The sequence below is a fragment of the Neophocaena asiaeorientalis genome, unplaced genomic scaffold (genome assembly GCF_003031525.2).
Source record: "Neophocaena asiaeorientalis asiaeorientalis breed wild unplaced genomic scaffold, Neophocaena_asiaeorientalis_V1.1 scaffold45, whole genome shotgun sequence".
Taxonomy (NCBI): Eukaryota; Metazoa; Chordata; class Mammalia; order Artiodactyla; family Phocoenidae; genus Neophocaena; species Neophocaena asiaeorientalis.
In genome coordinates, this window is record NW_020174642.1 from 8,498,677 (window position 1) to 8,520,081 (window position 21,405).

A 21,405-nucleotide genomic window follows, 5' to 3' on the forward strand; every position below is an offset into this window, starting at 1 on the left:
CTAGGAATGCAAGGTTGGTTTCAATTCAAAAATTAGTGAATGTAATTTATCATATTAACAGAGCAAAAAAGAAGCACAATATGATTACTTGAATATATTCAAAGAAAAAAGAAAAAGTATTTTAGCATTAAAGATCCTGATAAAATCTCATAGTGAGCTAGTCATAGAACAGAATTACTTCATAAAAGGTTTCAAAAGCCTTACAGTTAACATCACACTTAATTCTAAAAACCGAATTATTTTCCACCAAAGATCAAGAAAGAGACAAGAATGATTGGTCTGGTCCTTTTATTCAACATTGTTCTGAAGATTTTATCAAGAGCAATTCAAAAAGAAAATGACATAAAATACATATGTATTAGAAAAGCAGAATATAACTGTCTTCCTTCACAGATGACATAATTATGTACATAGTTAATGAAAGAGTCTACAAAAATGTTGCTAGGATTGTAAATGACTTTAGCAAAGTCACAGTATACATCAAAATTCAAAGTTAATTTTATTTTTATATATTAGTAACAAGCAATACTGAAATTAAAAAAAAATAAATTTGCATGAAAACATGAAATATTTACAGATAAATTTAACAAGATATTTGCAAGACTGGTCTACTGAAAACTGCAAAAGTTGTTGCTCACAAGTAAAGAAGACCTAGATGAGTAGAGATGGGGCATTACACCATGTTCATGGATAAAAATTCTTAATATTTTCACGCAGTTATTGGAAATCTTGTATAAAAGGCCAAATAATAAACATTTTATGGTTTGCAAGCCATACAGTCTGTCACAATTACTTATTTCTGTCATTGAAGCATGAATGCAGCTACAGAAAGTACATAAAACAGCACAATTATGTTCCAATAACATTTATTTACAAAGGCAGGTTTTGAGAAGAATTTGGCTTGTGGTCTATAGTTGGCTGACATCTGATTTAAAGGTATGTAAAAAAAGTATATAGGTGTAAGATAATTGTAAAGTTGGAAGAGGGTGCATATACTAATAATACACACTTGGATTAGTTCTTTATCTCATCTGGTGTGAAATATCGTAACATCTTCCTAAGTAGAAAAATGGTTTTAATTTATCTTATTCAAAAAGAATTCAAAATCAGGGATGACAAAATTTTAAAAACATAATAGTAGTTTTTAATAATTTCAATATGTTGATTTCCTCAGTATCAGCTACTGACTATTTTATAGAATGAGATGAAATGAACAAAATCATTCTTATCCTTACACCTGTTCACTCCTTGTGAATAGTCAAAAATTATCAAAATGTATAAAATGAAAAATTACAACAGAAGCATATATAATATAGATCATTTAAAACTTAATCCAGGGGCTTCCCTGGTGGCGCAGTGGTTGAGAGTCCGCCTGCTGATGCAGGGGACATGGGTTCGTGCCCCGGTCCGGGAAGACCCCACATGACGCGGAGCGGCTGGGCCCGTGAGCCATGGCCGCTGAGCCTGCGCGTCCGGAGCCTGTGCTCCGCAACGGGAGAGGCCACAACAGTGACAGGCCCGCGTACCCCCCAAATAAACTTAATCCATATGAAAGTTCACAGAAGAATTAAAGAAATGTTTGATGGATAATGAACATATAACTAATGAATGGTTGATTTTGGAAAATAATTGATGAAAGCTATCTCCAAGTTTACCTACTGGGGTTTAAAACATGAGAATTTCAGATTAGGAATCTGTGAATTTTTGGTCAAAAGTTTAAACAGTAAAAAAGTAACTGCCTTCTTTTTCTCCTCAAGCTCCCATTATGTTGAGGAGAAAAGAAGGGACTATAGCCTTCCTAATTTTTTATAAGCACATATAAAACTGTGCTTTGTCTATACAAAATGGTGTTTATTGTCCAATTACTAAGCACCTAGTCTGTAGTGGATCCAGGGCAAGTAGCTATGGTTACAAAAGATGGTGGCCTCTTTGCCAATCTCTCTTTGAGGTCAGAACCCTCACTCTGGGTAAATGTGAGTGGCCATATTGTGAGCCTTCCTATGGAGAGCCTTCCATGAGGGTGTCCCCCAGCCAACAGTCTGTGAGAAGCTGAAACCTGCCAGCAACCACCTGAGTGGGATGAACCTTGAAATGACTGAATCCCTGGCCAACAGCCTGAGTGCAGTGCTGGGAGACACCTTGAAATAGAGGACTCAGTTAAGCCATACCCAGATTCCTGCCCCACAGAGATCATAAATGTGCTTTATTATTGTTAAGCCACTAAGCTTTGGGGTAATTTGTTACACAGCAACAGATCCCCAATACACTGTGAAAAACTAGGTAATCAGGAATCCTTTTAGTTCCTCAGTTTCCTCACCTGCAAAATGGAGATAATAATAGATCCTCCTTCATAGGGCAGTGTAGGCATTTAAATTCTTAAGCTATTGTGTGACACACAGTAAGCACACACTATTGCTGTTTTTTTCTACCTTCTGCTTCTATTTATTTAATCAGTTTATGATTAGTTGACTATTTCTTTCCGACTCCACAAGGCTAAGGACAATGTTGCAATGAACCTCTCTACTTGTCAATCAATCCATCAATAGAAAGAAAGATATAGTGGTAGGAACTCCACTGGATAAATACTTGGAGTGGAATTCTGCACATCCAAGTGTTAAAATATATTGCTAAGTTGCTTAGTAAAAGAGCAATTTTATTTCCTGGGGCTGGGGTTAATTTTTTCCTCACACATGTACACTATTAATCTTTTTGATCTTCATCAATATAGTATATATCCCATTATTTTAACTTACATGGTTTTACTAACTTGTATATTTTTTGGTTGCTTTTGCTTATAGATAAGTCTGAGCATCTTTTTATAAATGTATCCGTCATTTGTACTTGTTCTTTGGTGAACACTCTATCTATATTCTTTGCTCATGTATCTATTGAACTTTGTCTTTTTCCTCTTCATTTGCCAAAGCACTCTGGTTCCTAAAAGTGATCCTGTATTCCTATTTTACAAAACTTTACTTTTGTTTGTGTTGTTTCAATCAGGATTGGATGTTGAATATTATCAGCTACCTTTTCATCATCTATTGAGATGATCATACTTTTCTCCTATAAAAATTTACTGTATCTTTTAAGGATCTGGTTTCGTAAATTATAAAATTCCTTCTTAAGGATAATAGTTTCTTTGGGGTAAGGATAAAAAATATTATTAGAAATTAAAAATCAAAGAAAAAGCCTTTGATTTTTATTTAAGTGCTTAAATTTGGTTGACAGTATCTGTAAAGGCTATTGATACCTTTCTCAAAGTTAACTGCAAGCTAGGAGCCAGATCTAGACTACTACATACAACCTGGAAATTCAGCCAAACGTAGGATTTAAGAAATGTCTCCATAAGGCAGCAAACCAGGAAATCTGAAAATGCTATGGGATTTACAGATTCTGTAAAAATATGTTACAAATCCCTGAGAACCTAATAAAATGCTGATAGAATGTGAGAAAGTTATACGATCGTTCACATCAAAAACACAAATGTTTTCTTCTCCTCAAAGAATTTTCACCAGAAAAATACTTACAATATTTGACACATTTATAGTAAAGAATTACAAGATAAAATTTAGCTACATTGCTAAGCTTTCTCAATTAAATAGCTGAAAAGGATTATCTATTAACTCCTATCTTGACCGAGAGAAGCCTCTTCATTACTAAAATGTCCTAATGGAGACAGAGATAAAGTATAAGTGCAGTTGAAAAACATTAAATCTTTTTTTTTTTTTTCATCAGAAGACGAACCTAACTTGAAGGGACATACCATTTATAAATGTGACCATGCTTGCTAAACAGAGTAATTCATCCACCATAAGGACAACAATCCCAGCGAAGAGTACTATTTAATTTGAGGGAAGTGGACTTGGCCATGGTTTGGTAGAATTATAGGTCATCTACTTCAGATTCATCGTTATGGTAAAGAACAAAATTTAACACAGTACGCACAATATTTCAAAATTCTGCAATCTTGTTAGCATAAGGTAAGTACTTTGCATAATTAACTAGAAGATACACTTATAGCAACCAGAAGCCATTAATTAAAATGATGTCAGTTTTCTGTGGATAGCTGGGGTCAAGTGGGGAAAATTTTAATGTTCCGTTACATGAAAAGCAAATGTTCACACATTATGTAAGGTACCCACAGAACGACTGAGTATGTTCATATTGTGTGACCTTTATTATTTATTGAAAAGATACACCTAGCAGGACTCTCAAGAACTGAGGGAGTAGGAATAATGGAAAAAGAATAGCTGAGTATCACCAAGTGAGCCCACTTTGAAGACAGCAACAAATATGGCCATTGTTTCATTTTTTCTTCCCTCTGAAGTCTTTGCTGATCTGAAGTGAGAGCACTTGACTAAGAGTCAGCAGAATTGGGCTCCTATGTTATCTCTTAAACTTAGGAGCTCTGCCCTTGAGCAAGTAGCTTATTCTGTCTGCATCCTTAATGTCATCATATATGAAATGGGAAGGAATTCATTTACATACTATATAGATTGTTCACAAGAAAAGGAACAAGACTGCATGAATGCAAATGGGTGTCAATGTCCACATGCTGAGACCAGAAGAAGTTGGCCAATGAGCACATGCAGAGAGTCGCCTGGCAGGTGGAAGAACATTGTTTTGGAGGGGAAGAGAACAGGAAGAAGTAGATCACTTTCTACTCCATGGGCTGCACCCAAATAATAAGCTATTCCTTCTCCCCACAAAGGAGTCAAAACACAGTCCCTTTCATCCTTATGGACAGGGCAGTGTTTTCCTGAGGAATGAGTTTGTTTTCCTTGCTCAGGGAGAGGGCCCTCTGAGAACAGTTGGTGGGCTGAAGGGAGTGAGTAGCTATAAAGATGGGTGGGGATAGGATGAGGAGAGAGCAAGTACCCAGAGAAACAGCAGGTGCACCTATTTCAGGTGTGGCCGCTGGGAAGGGAACCCTTGATCAGTGACAGAGGGCTGGGTTCTGGGTCCTGTTCCAGAGAAGAATTCCAAAGAGGACAGAGGCACAGTCCTGAGACATGGGTCCAGTTCCAGGCTGGAGGGCTCTTCCCAAGCCCAAAGAAAGAAGCTTCCACACGGTACATGATGTGCACATCATGTTTTGTCTATATGTTTGCATCAGGTATTGTCTGTTGATCTTAGCGCTACTGCTGCACTTCTAAAGTCTTCCCTAAATTTCAGGGATGGGAAGCCTGAGAAGAACATTTCCCCAGCTGATTTGTCACAGTTCTAGTTTAAATTTCACCAGTGAGAGGCTCTTGAATGCGATTTGGAAAGTGCAAGGAAGGAGAAATCATCGTTCTCCTTTAGAAGCAGTAAGTTGATGCATGGGCAGATGCCAAACATCCAAGGCCGGGAGAACAAATTTCGTTCTCGAGCAGCTGGAACCACAGATGGAAGTGGCCTCTCCTGGCTCCCACATTTGTCAAGTTCCTAAAAGGCAGTTGAATTCTTCCCATCCTTCTAAAATATGCATGCATCTAATTCCCTGTATGAAATTCCTACTTGATAAAACACTGCACCATAACTGGGACAGCATCAAGGTTACTTCTTTTGTAAATTTGCATATAATTATGTTCTCTGTGCAATTCACTTTTTTCTTTTAATCTCTTTATGTCTAACCTGAAGAATTCTACCCAATGAAAACAACTGAACTTAGGTGGCCTAGACTGGTGCCTGCCGAGGGGTTGTTAGAATTTGGTGGTCCACTAGTTTATCATGCTCATTTCATGACTTTTACTCTGTACCTAATCTGCAAGCATCCTTTTTTATCATCAAGATGGAACACTGGTCCCTTATCAGAAAATGGAACCATGAACTGCCACGATTCGGCACTTGTTGATGGGACATGCGATACCAGAGGCAGTTTGAATGGCTGGACTTTGCTGATGCCATCATGGCTTTGCATTGGGACCATGGGCTGCGAGCCGCCCCTGCAGCTGTGTCGACCATACAAGGTTTTCAGTCACCACTTCCTTGGAGCAAGAGATGCCCAAACATTTGTCCTCAGTGTGGCTCTCCCTATCCACAAAAGGATGGTTAGAAAGTTCCTGGGGAAAGACAATGAGAAAAAGGACAGAGGAGTGGAGATAAAGAAGGGAGGGCCAGATGGAGCCCCAGGGCTATTGTCCTGGTGACTCTACCAAGGCTCGGGGTAACTGCAGTTTCCTTGGGTGGGGGTGTGGCATCTACGATGGTCCTGATGCAGCTCCCAGAGCCACAGAGACTCTGCTTATTTTAGCACAGGGAAAGGCCGAAGCCTTCCATTCCTCGTGAGTTTTATTCTACCATCAAAAGGAAATACACCAATATGATGAACATTCATTCTGTCCGTTCTGCTCACCATCCTTTTCCAAGAACTCATTATTGCTCAATGAGACCCATTGCTCCTACCTGGGAACAGACAAGCAGAGCTGCTTTTGTTGTACCTGAGGGAACCACATCTGACTTTGAAGTTGGGTTTATTTTCACCACTTATGTCACAGGGAGGTGTCACTTTCTCCTTTTTAGATTCTTTGAGCTCTTTCTCTGCATTCATTCTAGATTCATAGCTTGTCACCTATTTGCATGGGGACAAGAAACACTGGATGATAAGTGGGACTTGATAGCCTCGACGAGCCTGGCGCAGGAGTTTGGAGCAGGTGTTGCTGGAAAGACCCGAGAGGATAACTGCAGGTCCACTAAACCAGTGGACAGAAGAGGTTGGATGCATGGGGATGGGGGCTTGGGGGCATCCTAACCCATGCAGAAAGCGGGACAGTGGTGAGTCTGGGAGCAGGCGTGGTTAGAGCTCTGGGTGGTAATCAGACAGGCAGGCAGGGCGGTGAGACAGGATTAGATGACCAAGGGCCAAGCAGATGACCAAGACAGAGATCCAGTTTCTAGGACAGGGGTGTGAAAGCAACACTTGGTCTGAGCAAAGTCTGTGATCTGGCATTCAAGGTCAGAGTGTAAGTGGCCACGAGGGTAAAGAAATGAAGCTAAATGCCTTGAATGCTAAAACAAGAAGGAGGCTCAGGCCCGAGGTCAGGACAAGAGTGAAACCTGCAAGGATACAGGAAATAGGATTAAGGGACCAGAGCTTAGGAAAGAACTTTGTGGGTCCAGAGACCCAAGGACAATCCTGACTGGCCCTCCCCACGGAGTTACTTCAATAGGAAACCTCCTGTTTTCCTACAGGGGAAAAGAGGAACAATCTCATTTAAGGGACTTATTATTATTTTGTTTTTTGGTCTCTTGATTGTTTGTCCCCATCCGGACTTATCTTTTGAATGGAAAGCAGGGGACCTGCAGTGGGGGCCATCTCTTGACTGCTGAGGAAGAGGTGGCTGCAGCCAACTCAGCAGGGAGGTCTGGAATTGGTTTTGGTAGAAAAAATGTCCTACAATTAACATACTTGAGAACTTGGGCTTGTCCATGCTACACATTCTTCATGACATTTGGAGACATAGGCCTTGGGGACTGTGGAAGGTGCTGGGATGTCACCTTGACTGTGGGAGAGAGGGTGTGGGCAGGACCAAGCTGAAGCATTCCAGGGCAAGGCCCTGAGGTAGGAGGAGGCTCCAGAAGGGTCACCTGAGCACTCCGACCAGGTGTACTGAGCACACATTTGTTTCTCAGTCTAGAATTGAGTACATTGCATGGAAATATCCAGAGAACTGTTGTGAGTGTCAGATTTTTTTCTATGGATTTCTGAACAAAGGATTGAAGTCCCTGTTGGCCCCTATAAAGAGTCTACAGCTTCTGCTAACAACCATCTGAACCTACAAGTGGATCCTCCTCCAGTTCAGATGAGACTTGGCCCTGGCCAACAACTGCAGCCCAATGAGAGATTCCGAAACAGAGCACCCAGCTAAGATGTGCCCAGACTCCTAATCCACAGAAATCATAAGATTTTTTTAAGTTGCTTTACAAAAAAGAAAATAAAAGGAGTCTATGGCAAGATGGGAGGGTTTTAGCAGGTGGGTTGATACCAAACAAAAGAGGACACTTCTGGGACCCAGGAGGTAAGGGACAGCCAGGACCCCTGGTAGAGTATACCTTGTGGGAACAAAAGGACAACCTCCAACAGCTTTCTGGGGACAGAGGGAGATGCCTGAGCAAAAGCAAAACTATTGTGCACCAAATAGTGATGGATTCTTGGATGTCTCCAGGAAAAACTAGAGTTGAGGAAACTTTGGTCTCATGTGAATGTGCTACAGGTAAGAGAAGGAAGGGCACAGGGAGGGGGTGAGAGAAATAGGCAGGAAATAGGGGGTCCTATCCCACTGCAGCCTCTCTATGTACTAGAGAGTGGAAGAAGATAGGAACTCTCCCCAGATTAAGGAGCACTTCTCCCTTGCTTGGAAAAGAAAGAGCCATGGACAGCTGCAGAGAGTCAACAAAAACTGGCTATAGATGTAACACCTTTCCACCCAGAAAACCAAAGAGGATCAGAAAGAACTATCAGCAGAAGCTTATAAATACTCACTACCACAGACCATAGTAAGAAAGCAATAGAATTTATAATGGGCATATAAAAAGATTTGAATAAATGGAAAGACTGTCCATGATATTGGCAGGGAAGGCTCAATAGTTTAATGATATTGATGTTCTCCATGCTAACCTTTACATTTATTACAGTGTTCCAAATTTTTCAGAATATTTTTTTGGAACTTGATAAAATTAGCCTAACTTTCATCTAGAAGAAATATGCAAATAAAAATCCATGTGAGAAATCTAGGACATTTTTGAAAAAGAAAAAACAATGAGGGGAAGAGTGTTGTATGAGATATTAAAACATATTAGGAAGAGATAAACTTCTAGTATGCAAGGTCCTGATGCCAGACAGACAGTGCAAGAGAGAGAGGGATAAAAAGTGGATTTCAACAGACACATTTCTTCATAGACTATAAAGGAATTAAAGTTAGTGGGAAAAGGTTGGGCTAGGAAATAAATGGCTTTAGTACAATTGGGTAACTGTGTGAGCTGAGATGATGACGACAGTGATGATGATGATAACAGCGAACGTGTATTGACTAATTGCTATGCCAGGCACCTTAATAAATACTTTCTATGAACCATCTTATTAAATCATCACATTACTCCCCTTATTTCATTTGCTTCCCATATGAGGGATCTGTGGTTCATGCAGGCTAAGTAATTTTCCTGGAGTAACACAGACAGATGGTGTGTGTCTGAGGTTTGAACTCAGCCCACTCTCTTAACTGATGATTTCTACTACTTCTCTTTTACTTTTCTGAAGTAAAGTTCAAATTTAATAAACCTTAATACATAAACAATAGGATTTAAGTTCAAAGGGTTTAAAGATGGTAGCATAAAACCAGCATTAGAACATTACGGAGGTTCCTTAAAAAACTAAATATAGAATTACCATATGACCCAGCAATACCACTCCTGGGCATATACCCAGAGAAAACCGTAATTCAAAAAGACACATGCACTATTGTAAAGCAATTATACTCCAATAAAGATGTTAAAAAAAAAAGACACATACACCCCAATGTTCATTGCAGCACTATTTACAATAGCTAGGTCATGGAAGCAACTTTGTTATAAAGCAGAAACTAACACACCATTGTAAAGCAATTATACTCCAATAAAGATGTTAAAAAAAAAAAAAAGGTACATGCAGAAAGACAAGGCGAGATGGACCACGGCTGGGACTCTGGGCAAGCATCAGCAGCATATGCATCGTGAAAGCGGGGAGCACATCTGAGGGGCAACAGACATCAGCGACCATGGTGTGCACAGGCCGGGTGAGGCAGCAGCTTCTGTGGACCTGCTGTGTGTCTTAGATCAGTGAAGGAGGGTTCAGGGAGGAACCAGATACTTGCACAAAGCAATCTGTTCCTGGGGATATGCATTTTCTTCAAATGTGAGCACTCAAAAGGAAGCCAGGATCTAGCAAAGATACTACAAGGAAAATAAAATAGAGACAGAAATCTATAATGAAATCTCCTCAGAAGAACGCCATGATTGAGATGAAAGCTGTGAATAAAATAGCTACTTGTCTATGAAGCAAGAGCTCAAGAGAGAATGAAATGTGAGCTGGCAGAACTGGAGAAAGAAGGGAAAATATTAAATCACAAAAATGAAGGCAAAATTGGAGAGAGCACAAAGGAGAACAGACTTTGTGGGGAAAAAGATGTAGAGAATAAACATGAGAAAATATCCAATAAAGTAAAATGGGAGTAAATCAGTTAAAAAATCAGAGAGAAAATGACACCCTCTGGAAGACAGGTGAAAGGAATCTGATGGCACCGTAATCAGAGACCCAGGTCACCATGCTACCTCCTGGGCAGAGGCAGAATACCCGGATCTTAAAGGAACAAAGACAGAAATCTATTGAGCACCTTAAAATGTTTTCAAAAATACCTGGGAACAAATCTGGAAATTAATTCCATAACTTTGTTGACATGTTGCAAAAAGATGACTTCTGCACCCTAACCCTTGAAAAGACCCAAATTGGTGCCAGGTGTCACCCATCCCCTTCTCTCGGAACAAAGTCAGTTCATTCTGTTGTCTTAGTTTGTATATTTTCTGTGACTTGAGATAAACTTTGAATATACACACCCACAAATGCAAAGCACGGAAGAGAACAAATATTTACAGACATGATTCGAGAAGAATTTTCTTACATAAAAGATGATTTGAATCTACATATTAAATAGGCACATGACACATCTGGGGGAAAAGTGACCCCACATGCATAACATCAAGGCATAGACTATACATTTACTGGACTTCAAAGTCAGCTCTTCGGTGCATGCAGGCAAAAAAAAAAAAAAAAAAAAAAGAGTTGTTTCTAAGGAGAAATCAGGCAGCTTCTGTTCCCTCCCAGGAAATAATGCAAGTTACCAACTCCTACAAGCTAAACTCACTTTATGTGCAAAAAAGGCAAGAGGCAAGCCATTGTGAAGAACAAACCTGGAATATTCCTTGCTGGAAAACTGTAGCTAAAGGACTAGCATTGAGCAGGGCATCAATCTAACATAGAATTGAGGTGATACCAAAGTGGGGCATACACTGGCTGAGCAGAACGTGGAAGGGATAAGCCCTGACCACGGAGAAGGCATTTATTGATAAAAAATTAGGATACTTAGAAAATGTATCATTGCGTATACTGAGAATTTGGTTGTGTCTACAGAGAATGAGGCCCAAACTTCTGATCTTGATCCTGGGCCGATTTGCTCTCCTGACATTGCTCTGTCTCAGTAAGTGGCACTTCCACTGTCCTCAAAGACCTGGGCATCCTGTTGGACTGCTACCTTTCTCTTCGACATCCAGTCCATCAGCCAGATGAGTTCAGAAATCAACTACTCGTCCCTTCTTGACAGCTTGTCCAGGCCACATCACAGCAAAGGCCTGCTAACCGGTCTCCAGCTGCAATTCCTGCCTTCCACCTAGGGCCGACAGGGTCCTTTGAAAACTCTAGGCAGAGCACATGGCATCTCTTAATTACTCCAATAGCCTGCTAAGTTCTGGTGTCCGCAGGGCAGCAGAAGAAAGGAGAGCGCCGCTGTCACAACTCCGATCCACTGCCTGCATTCCCCCCGCCCACCCCCGCCAGGCAAAGCCACATCTTTAAGGTCATCGATGAGGAATCTGACCTGCTGGGACCTCCAGAACCTCCTTTCACTCCACTGCAGTGAGTGAGCAGGACCCAGCTCCATTGTCCACCTTGGTGCTTCTGGAACATTCCAGGTATAAACCCACTTCTGCCCCGGCTTTGACCCCTTGACCTTCAGTGCTCCCCCAAGATATGCACATGGCTCATCTCCCATTTCTTTTAAGTTTCTGCTCAAACATTACCTTCTTCTGGGGCCTTCTCTGATAACCCTATTTTAAATATAAACTACTCCCCACTGCTCTCCCACTCTCTACACCAGGCATGCCCTGACTCTTGTCCTTGGACATTCCTCTGACCAAAGCATCCCTGGAGGTCAGAAGTGGCCCTATTTCTGGATGGCCAGAGAGCAAAAGATGTGCAGTCAGCCCCTCTTTCCCCTTTAGCAGCTAACAAGGGGATGATCCAGGTCCCCAGGACAGCAACTGAAACCCACTTCCTCCACTATAAATAACATACATTTGCTTAGCTATCGACTTCTGTGAGCGCAGGTAAGGCCCACCATGGTATTAAACCCTGATTTTTTTTTTTAAATCTCTTTTTGACAAGAAGCCTTGTTTGTTCACGTAAAAAAAAAAAAATCAGGAGACAGAATTGAATGTCTTAGACTTTGTGTATCCAGACCCAAGGTCAAAACTGTAATGACATTATTTTTCAGGAAAGATTGTTTCATTTCTGCAATAGCTGCCCTTAAACCACTGCAATTTACTCTGGAATTCTGAAGCTTCAGGATTAAATTGTATCTCTTGGAGAATGAGTCTGGGGTGTGCGTGTGTGTGTGTGTGTGTGTGTGTGTGTGTGTGTGTGTGACATAGAACTGCACTTATGCTCTTAGTGACTATTTGATTATGGGAAACATATTCCATAAGCAAGGCTAAATTTTTCTTAAGAAACATCTTTGCTACTTGCATGATTAAAATAATAATATACCACTTCCCCTATTCTATTGAAAAATATTAAAAAAAACAAGCATAATACCTGGCATTTCTCATCATAAGAAACAGGCACTACTATAAACTGTGGGAAGGAGTGTAGATGAAAAAAGTGATGACAAGTGGCTGATACGTATTGAAATCTATAGAAATTGCTTACTCTTTGAACCATAATTCTACTTATAGGAGTTTATCACCAGAGAGAAAATGGACACGTGTACAGAGATCAATGAGATAGAAGTCACTGTGACATTTTTACGATAGTGAAAAACTGGGAAAAAACAAAATATCCAACAGTAGTGTTGGACACACCTGGTTGCCAAGCATCCATCCTCCCCCTTAGTGAAATAGCCTGGGTTGTAGTCACGACGGCCGTATGCTTAGCTATAACACAACTTGTAGAACCCCTGTGGCGAGGGCTGACCTGGCCGGTGAGACATGAGCAGAATTGATTTATCACACAGTCTGGAGAGGTCCTTAGAGGGAACTGACTCAGGTGGCTGTGAGAGCCTTCTCTCTGTGGTCTTCCTCGTCCATGGAAATGTGCAAGTGGCCACTGGACCTTAGTAGCCATTGACTGATGGTGGGAGATGCTTTCGAAGAGTGACAGAGAGATAGATGTAAACAGTGTGGGTCCCTGATGACTCAAGGGAGAAAAACTAATCCTGCCCTATCTACTCCCAGACTCCTCTTATGAGAAGGAGTAAACCCTTGTGGCATTAAGTCATTGAATTCAGTCCTAACAAAGACAAGAGAAATTAGATGTATTTATTGATGTATGAATAGAAACTCAACAGAGACATTAAAAAGTCACAGTGAACACCCATATTTGTTGCCATGGAAAGACATTCATAGCCTATTATTAACTGAAGAAAGGAGGTTGTAGATCAGGAAGACTCACATGCTCGCAATTTTTTAAAAAACACAAAATTATATGTATATCTACAGATATATATATTTGCCAGGGAGACAGGTCTGAAAAGCTAGATGAAAGTTTACAGTATCGGGACTTCCCTGGCAGTCCAGTGGTTAAGACTTCACCTTCCAATGCAGGGGGTGTAGGTTCAATCCCTGATCAGGGAACTAAGATCCCACATGCCTCGTGGCCCCCAAAAAAACCAAAACCAAAAACATAAAACAGAAGCAGCATTCTAACAAATTCAATAAAGACTTTAAAAATGGTCCACATCAAAAAAATATCTTAAAAAAAAGTTTGCAGTATTTATCTTTGGTTATCTTTGAGTGATGTTTTTAAAGGGGGATTTTAACTTTTAAAAATTTGCTGCAATTTTAAAATTTTTCCTTAATGATTTTAAATTGCATATCAAGTTCAAAGGTAAAAAGGCTTCTATAATTTAATTTGCACATCAGTGATGGGAAGGAATAAGATGTCTGTAACACCCATAACAGACAAAGGGTTATTTAATCTATGAAAAACACTCAGTTACCAACTCCTACAAGCTAAACTCACTTTATGTGCAAAAAAGGCAAGAGGCAAGCCATTGTGAAGAACAAACCTGGAATATTCCTTGCTGGAAAACTGTAGCTAAAGGACTAGCATTGAGCAGGGCATCAATCTAACATAGAATTGAGGTGATACCAAAGTGGGGCATACACTGGCTGAGCAGAACGTGGAAGGGATAAGCCCTGACCACGGAGAAGGCATTTATTGATAAAAAATTAGGATACTTAGAAAATGTATCATTGCGTATACTGAGAATTTGGTTGTGTCTACAGAGAATGAGGCCCAAACTTCTGATCTTGATCCTGGGCCGATTTGCTCTCCTGACATTGCTCTGTCTCAGTAAGTGGCACTTCCACTGTCCTCAAAGACCTGGGCATCCTGTTGGACTGCTACCTTTCTCTTCGACATCCAGTCCATCAGCCAGATGAGTTCAGAAATCAACTACTCGTCCCTTCTTGACAGCTTGTCCAGGCCACATCACAGCAAAGGCCTGCTAACCGGTCTCCAGCTGCAATTCCTGCCTTCCACCTAGGGCCGACAGGGTCCTTTGAAAACTCTAGGCAGAGCACATGGCATCTCTTAATTACTCCAATAGCCTGCTAAGTTCTGGTGTCCGCAGGGCAGCAGAAGAAAGGAGAGCGCCGCTGTCACAACTCCGATCCACTGCCTGCATTCCCCCCGCCCACCCCCGCCAGGCAAAGCCACATCTTTAAGGTCATCGATGAGGAATCTGACCTGCTGGGACCTCCAGAACCTCCTTTCACTCCACTGCAGTGAGTGAGCAGGACCCAGCTCCATTGTCCACCTTGGTGCTTCTGGAACATTCCAGGTATAAACCCACTTCTGCCCCGGCTTTGACCCCTTGACCTTCAGTGCTCCCCCAAGATATGCACATGGCTCATCTCCCATTTCTTTTAAGTTTCTGCTCAAACATTACCTTCTTCTGGGGCCTTCTCTGATAACCCTATTTTAAATATAAACTACTCCCCACTGCTCTCCCACTCTCTACACCAGGCATGCCCTGACTCTTGTCCTTGGACATTCCTCTGACCAAAGCATCCCTGGAGGTCAGAAGTGGCCCTATTTCTGGATGGCCAGAGAGCAAAAGATGTGCAGTCAGCCCCTCTTTCCCCTTTAGCAGCTAACAAGGGGATGATCCAGGTCCCCAGGACAGCAACTGAAACCCACTTCCTCCACTATAAATAACATACATTTGCTTAGCTATCGACTTCTGTGAGCGCAGGTAAGGCCCACCATGGTATTAAACCCTGATTTTTTTTTTTAAATCTCTTTTTGACAAGAAGCCTTGTTTGTTCACGTAAAAAAAAAAAAATCAGGAGACAGAATTGAATGTCTTAGACTTTGTGTATCCAGACCCAAGGTCAAAACTGTAATGACATTATTTTTCAGGAAAGATTGTTTCATTTCTGCAATAGCTGCCCTTAAACCACTGCAATTTACTCTGGAATTCTGAAGCTTCAGGATTAAATTGTATGTCTTGAAGAATGAGTCTGGGGTGTGCGTGTGTGTGTGTGTGTGTGTGTGTGTGTGTGTGTGTGTGACATAGAACTGCACTTATGCTCTTAGTGACTATTTGATTATGGGAAACATATTCCATAAGCAAGGCTAAATTTTTCTTAAGAAACATCTTTGCTACTTGCATGATTAAAATAATAATATACCACTTCCCCTATTCTATTGAAAAATATTAAAAAAAACAAGCATAATACCTGGCATTTCTCATCATAAGAAACAGGCACTACTATAAACTGTGGGAAGGAGTGTAGATGAAAAAAGTGATGACAAGTGGCTGATACGTATTGAAATCTATAGAAATTGCTTACTCTTTGAACCATAATTCTACTTATAGGAGTTTATCACCAGAGAGAAAATGGACACGTGTACAGAGATCAATGAGATAGAAGTCACTGTGACATTTTTACGATAGTGAAAAACTGGGAAAAAACAAAATATCCAACAGTAGTGTTGGACACACCTGGTTGCCAAGCATCCATCCTCCCCCTTAGTGAAATAGCCTGGGTTGTAGTCACGACGGCCGTATGCTTAGCTATAACACAACTTGTAGAACCCCTGTGGCGAGGGCTGACCTGGCCGGTGAGACATGAGCAGAATTGATTTATCACACAGTCTGGAGAGGTCCTTAGAGGGAACTGACTCAGGTGGCTGTGAGAGCCTTCTCTCTGTGGTCTTCCTCGTCCATGGAAATGTGCAAGTGGCCACTGGACCTTAGTAGCCATTGACTGATGGTGGGAGATGCTTTCGAAGAGTGACAGAGAGATAGATGTAAACAGTGTGGGTCCCTGATGACTCAAGGGAGAAAAACTAATCCTGCCCTATCTACTCCCAGACTCCTCTTATGAGAAGGAGTAAACCCTTGTGGCATTAAGTCATTGAATTCAGTCCTAACAAAGACAAGAGAAATTAGATGTATTTATTGATGTATGAATAGAAACTCAACAGAGACATTAAAAAGTCACAGTGAACACCCATATTTGTTGCCATGGAAAGACATTCATAGCCTATTATTAACTGAAGAAAGGAGGTTGTAGATCAGGAAGACTCACATGCTCGCAATTTTTTAAAAAACACAAAATTATATGTATATCTACAGATATATATATTTGCCAGGGAGACAGGTCTGAAAAGCTAGATGAAAGTTTACAGTATCGGGACTTCCCTGGCAGTCCAGTGGTTAAGACTTCACCTTCCAATGCAGGGGGTGTAGGTTCAATCCCTGATCAGGGAACTAAGATCCCACATGCCTCGTGGCCCCCAAAAAAACCAAAACCAAAAACATAAAACAGAAGCAGCATTCTAACAAATTCAATAAAGACTTTAAAAATGGTCCACATCAAAAAAATATCTTAAAAAAAAGTTTGCAGTATTTATCTTTGGTTATCTTTGAGTGATGTTTTTAAAGGGGGATTTTAACTTTTAAAAATTTGCTGCAATTTTAAAATTTTTCCTTAATGATTTTAAATTGCATATCAAGTTCAAAGGTAAAAAGGCTTCTATAATTTAATTTGCACATCAGTGATGGGAAGGAATAAGATGTCTGTAACACCCATAACAGACAAAGGGTTATTTAATCTATGAAAAACACTCTTTCAAATAAATGAGACATGGAGATGAGTGTGAGAGTAACATGAATGAGAAATTCTCCAAATGGGAAAATGAAATGGTCTGTAAACAAAGGCTAAAACATTTTCAATATCATTAGTAATCTAAATTTGTAAATTAAGACAGGAATTTGTAAATTAAAACAATTCACCCATCACATAGTAAAGACTAAGGAAAAAAGGATACTATCTAGTTGGCAAGGGTGCAATACATACACAGCTTCATACTACTGGTCAGTGTGTAAATTGCCCAAATATTTTCCAATGTGTCCTGGTCCAGTGCAGACCAAGAGCCTTCAGTGCGATCACAGTATTTCACTTCTAGGGATTATACAGACATTTCTCTAACGAAGACATACAGATGGCCAACAGACACATGAAAAGACACTCAACATCACTAACTGTTAGAGAAATGCAAATCAAAACTACAATGATGTATCACCTCACACCAGTCAGAATGGCCATCATCAAAAAATCAACAGACCATAAATGCTGGAGAAGGTGTGGAGAAAAGGGAACCCTCCTACACTGTTGGTGGGAATGTAAATTGGTGCAGCCACTATGGAGAACAGTATGGAGGTTCCTCAAAAAAAAAAAAAAAGAAAAGAAAAAGAAAGCAACCACACATATGCACATTGAACTAACACACGAGGATGTTCACTTCTGCAGTGTTTGTAATAGTGAGAAATGGAAAACAACCCAAGAGAAAGAAAGAACATCCACACAATGTCAAGCATTAGAAATAATTTTGAAGAAGATAAGCATCATGGGAAATGTTTGTAACATTTATATAAACTCCATGCACATCGATATAAAGCACATTAAATCAAATGTATGCTATTTGTTTCCATGTAATGCAACATAGGGCTACAAGTATGGCCCCAAATAAAAAGTCACGCGGGCAGATACTCTGAATAACGGGCTTTTATTTTGGGATAAAGTGCTTTTCACATGGACAATGTATGTGGCATGCTACAGGGGAGTAATCTCAGGGATTTAAAACAAATTTAATTGATTCTCCCCCCAACCAAATGGTATCTATCCCTCTCTTTCCTCCCTCTGCTCCTCCGCCCTAAAGGAAATACACCAAAAGGGAACTGTGGCAAGTATGCCGTTTGTTTTTTTCTGATTGCTGTTACTTTCACAATAAGAAAATGCAACACAGTATATACCTTAAGTCTTAAGATTGTTAGGAAAAAAAACATGATTTATTTATTTGTTGTTTGTTCATCCTATCAGTATATAGTTTGCCCTCACCTGTTTAATAAATTGCTGAAGGAAGTTATGTGAATGAGAAAGGAAAGAGAATTTCCAACACGTTCGTAAGCATAGCTAAGGAAACTTTCCTGGAGAAGGTGGTAAGATAGAAATAAATTATTTTTACCATGTCTAGAATGGTTCCCTCATTAGTTTCCAACACTGCTTATTTTAATTTATGTAATGTTTACAGTGTTACCTTAATACTGGGAAACATTGCTTTGCCTTTGAAGAGAAAGCAAGATTAAGGGTGAAATTTTGCTTTTAAAAAGAGACTACCAAGGAGATGATAGGTAGTTTTTTATATCTATGGTATCTAGGTAAATAAAACAACCAGAAGTTTTATTTTAACCTTCTAAAGCCACTTACCCTTACTTATCTAAATACTGGAGAAATAATTTTCCAACAATGAGTAATTCTGACAATTTATACTTGTTTTTCCATGTGTATGGGCTTGCAGGGGTCCCCAAGAAGATCATGGTCATCCAACATAGGTAGTCAAGGTAGAGCTTTCCCAGGTAGTCAAGGTAGAGCTTTCCCAGGTGCTGAAATAACTTACATAAACTGCCTCCTCTACCCAGTCTTTCCAAGGGCATGTTATACAAGAACATTTCATGGCCCAAATGAAAACACTTAGGTGGGTTACTAGGGGTGTATGTGAAGGATGGATACACTTGATGGAGGTGGGAATGTATATATTTGTAAGAAACATCTCTGCAAGAAATGCTCATCTCATCCTTTAGAATATAACATACATTTGGTAGATAACAAGCAAATCAAGTAACTTCATACCTTTAGAGAATTTCCACACGATGGTGGGTACAGGATAACCCTCAGCTGAGCAATTGAGGATGACAGGCTTGCCATAAATCCCGTCTTGGTCCCGTGGCTGGACCACAAACTTGGGAGGAACTGAAAAGAAAGAAATGCCACCAGTAATTCAGACAAGACTGTGGATTATTAAAGCTGTGATTTTAAGAAATCCAAGAATTTTAACAAGCATGAAAGCACAAAGAATGCTTTACATATATGTGAAAATAAAGCAGAGGATTTGTAATTAGGGGCCAATTAAGGAAGCAATTTCAGTGCAGGTGATTTTTCTTATTATATCAATGATCTGATGCAGATGGAAGTTGCTTTGCACTGGACTCTGGAGTGTGGCAGCTTGACTAAACCAAGGGAATGTGACATTCTGTTTTTGATCTGTTATGGAAGATCTTCAGGGATCCATTCTTGGGTATGAAATGTTTTTAAAGCATCCAATATCTATTCTTCCTCTAACAGGAGATGAAGGGAGAATTAATAGTCTCTTCCTAAAGGCAGTAAAGAACACAACATGGTATTGAACATTTCCTAAAAATCTGATAAAGACACATAGACCATTATTTCTGACATCAGTACCCTTCTGAGCCAAAAAGGGACTATGGAAACCAGTTGAAGGGAGGTGCCGTGAAGGCTTTATAGAGTACTGATTTGAAAAAAAAAACAAACAAACAGATTAAGTAACTGCTTATTTGGTGAGTTTTGTGAGATGCTGAAAAAAACACCAGCCCTACCCAAAATATACACATGCACTCTGCTTAAAAAATACCTGCCAAGAGAACATAAATGTTTTGAGTTGTTCTTGTGATTTTAAGAGTATTCAAGTCTTCTCTTAAAGAGAAGATACAGATTCTTCTAAGAAAGGTAGCATCTAAAGGTGATAGGATCCAGAAATCTTTTCCAGCAGATCAGTGACTAATTACAGGATGGATTTTCAATGAGATTGTCATGAGACTAGGTGAGAGGACGTAGATTATGTCCACCATATATCAGATACTTAGCAAATGTGGGCGTTCTTCCCCTCCTTTCCACAACTCCTGATAAGGCTAATCTTTTCTGCATTGCAATTTCCAGAATTCTTCATTTTGAGGCAAAAATGTGGTCCTATGTGTTAAAGATATATAGGAATTCCAGCCACCACATGAAATGGACTGGGGAGAAGTTTAGAGTCTACACTAGTTAGGATCTTAGGAGCATGTTGAAATGGCATGAGCCATAGTGAACATCACTTTGCCCATCAAACAGCCAAGGAGGGGGGAATAAAATCAAGACAAGAAGCAGCTAGAAATGGAACTCACTGCTGTGTTTCTGGAAGAAACAACAGAGAGTGATGACTAAGAGCACAGAACCAAAGGCTAAACACCTGGATCTGATCTCCAACTTTGCTACTTCTAGGTTGGTCATCTTGTGTAAGCGGTCAAATGTTTCTTAGCTTCGATTTTCTTATCTGTAAACTGGGAACTCTTTTTTTTTTTTTTTTTTTTTGCGGTACGCAGGGCTCTCACTGTTGTGGCCTCTCCGTTGCAGAGCACAGGCTTTGGACGTGCAGGCTCAGTGGCCATGGCTCACGGGCCCATCTGCTCCACGGTATGTGGGATCTTCCTGGACCGGGGCATGAACCCGTGTCCCCTGTATCGACAGGCGGACTCTCAACCACTGCGCCACCAGGGAAGCCCCCTTATCACTTTTTAAAAATATATTTACATTCTATAGACTACATTTGTCTCAGAATACCACCTAAATGGAATAAAATTTCTCACTATGAAAAGACCCATTGGCTGTGCAAATTATTTAATTAAATAATGTGCACGTTGGAAACTGTGTTTATTAATGATGTTAAAGCTGGACACACCTGCATTTACTAAATTAACCAACACTCCTACAACACTTCATATCTTCCAGGCACTTCTGACAACTTTTATAATCTTAATTCATGTTATCCCCATACCAATGCTATAAAATGAGTTCCCAGGTCTTCCCTGGTGGCGCAGTGGTTGAGAGTCTGCCTGCCGATGCAGGGGCCATGGGTTCATGCCCCGGTCCAGGAGGATCCCACATGCCGTGGAATGGCTGGGCCCGTGAGCCATGGCCACTGAGCCTGCGTGTCCAGAGCCTGTGCTATGCAACAGGAGAGGTCACAGCAATGAGAGGCCCGTGTACCACAAAAAA

The 21,405-nt window shown here is 40.4% G+C and overlaps 1 protein-coding gene across 1 annotated transcript in view; it reads right to left on the reverse strand.

Moving 5' to 3' along the window:
• Nucleotides 1-21,405, reverse strand: part of DSCAM (DS cell adhesion molecule) — a 737,093-nt gene that overhangs the window by 240,059 nt on the left and 475,629 nt on the right. Inside the window, exon 11 of the mRNA XM_024758431.1 lies at nt 19,207-19,326. Coding sequence (XP_024614199.1) covers nt 19,207-19,326 — 120 coding nt within the window. The remainder of the gene's footprint in view (nt 1-19,206; nt 19,327-21,405) is intronic.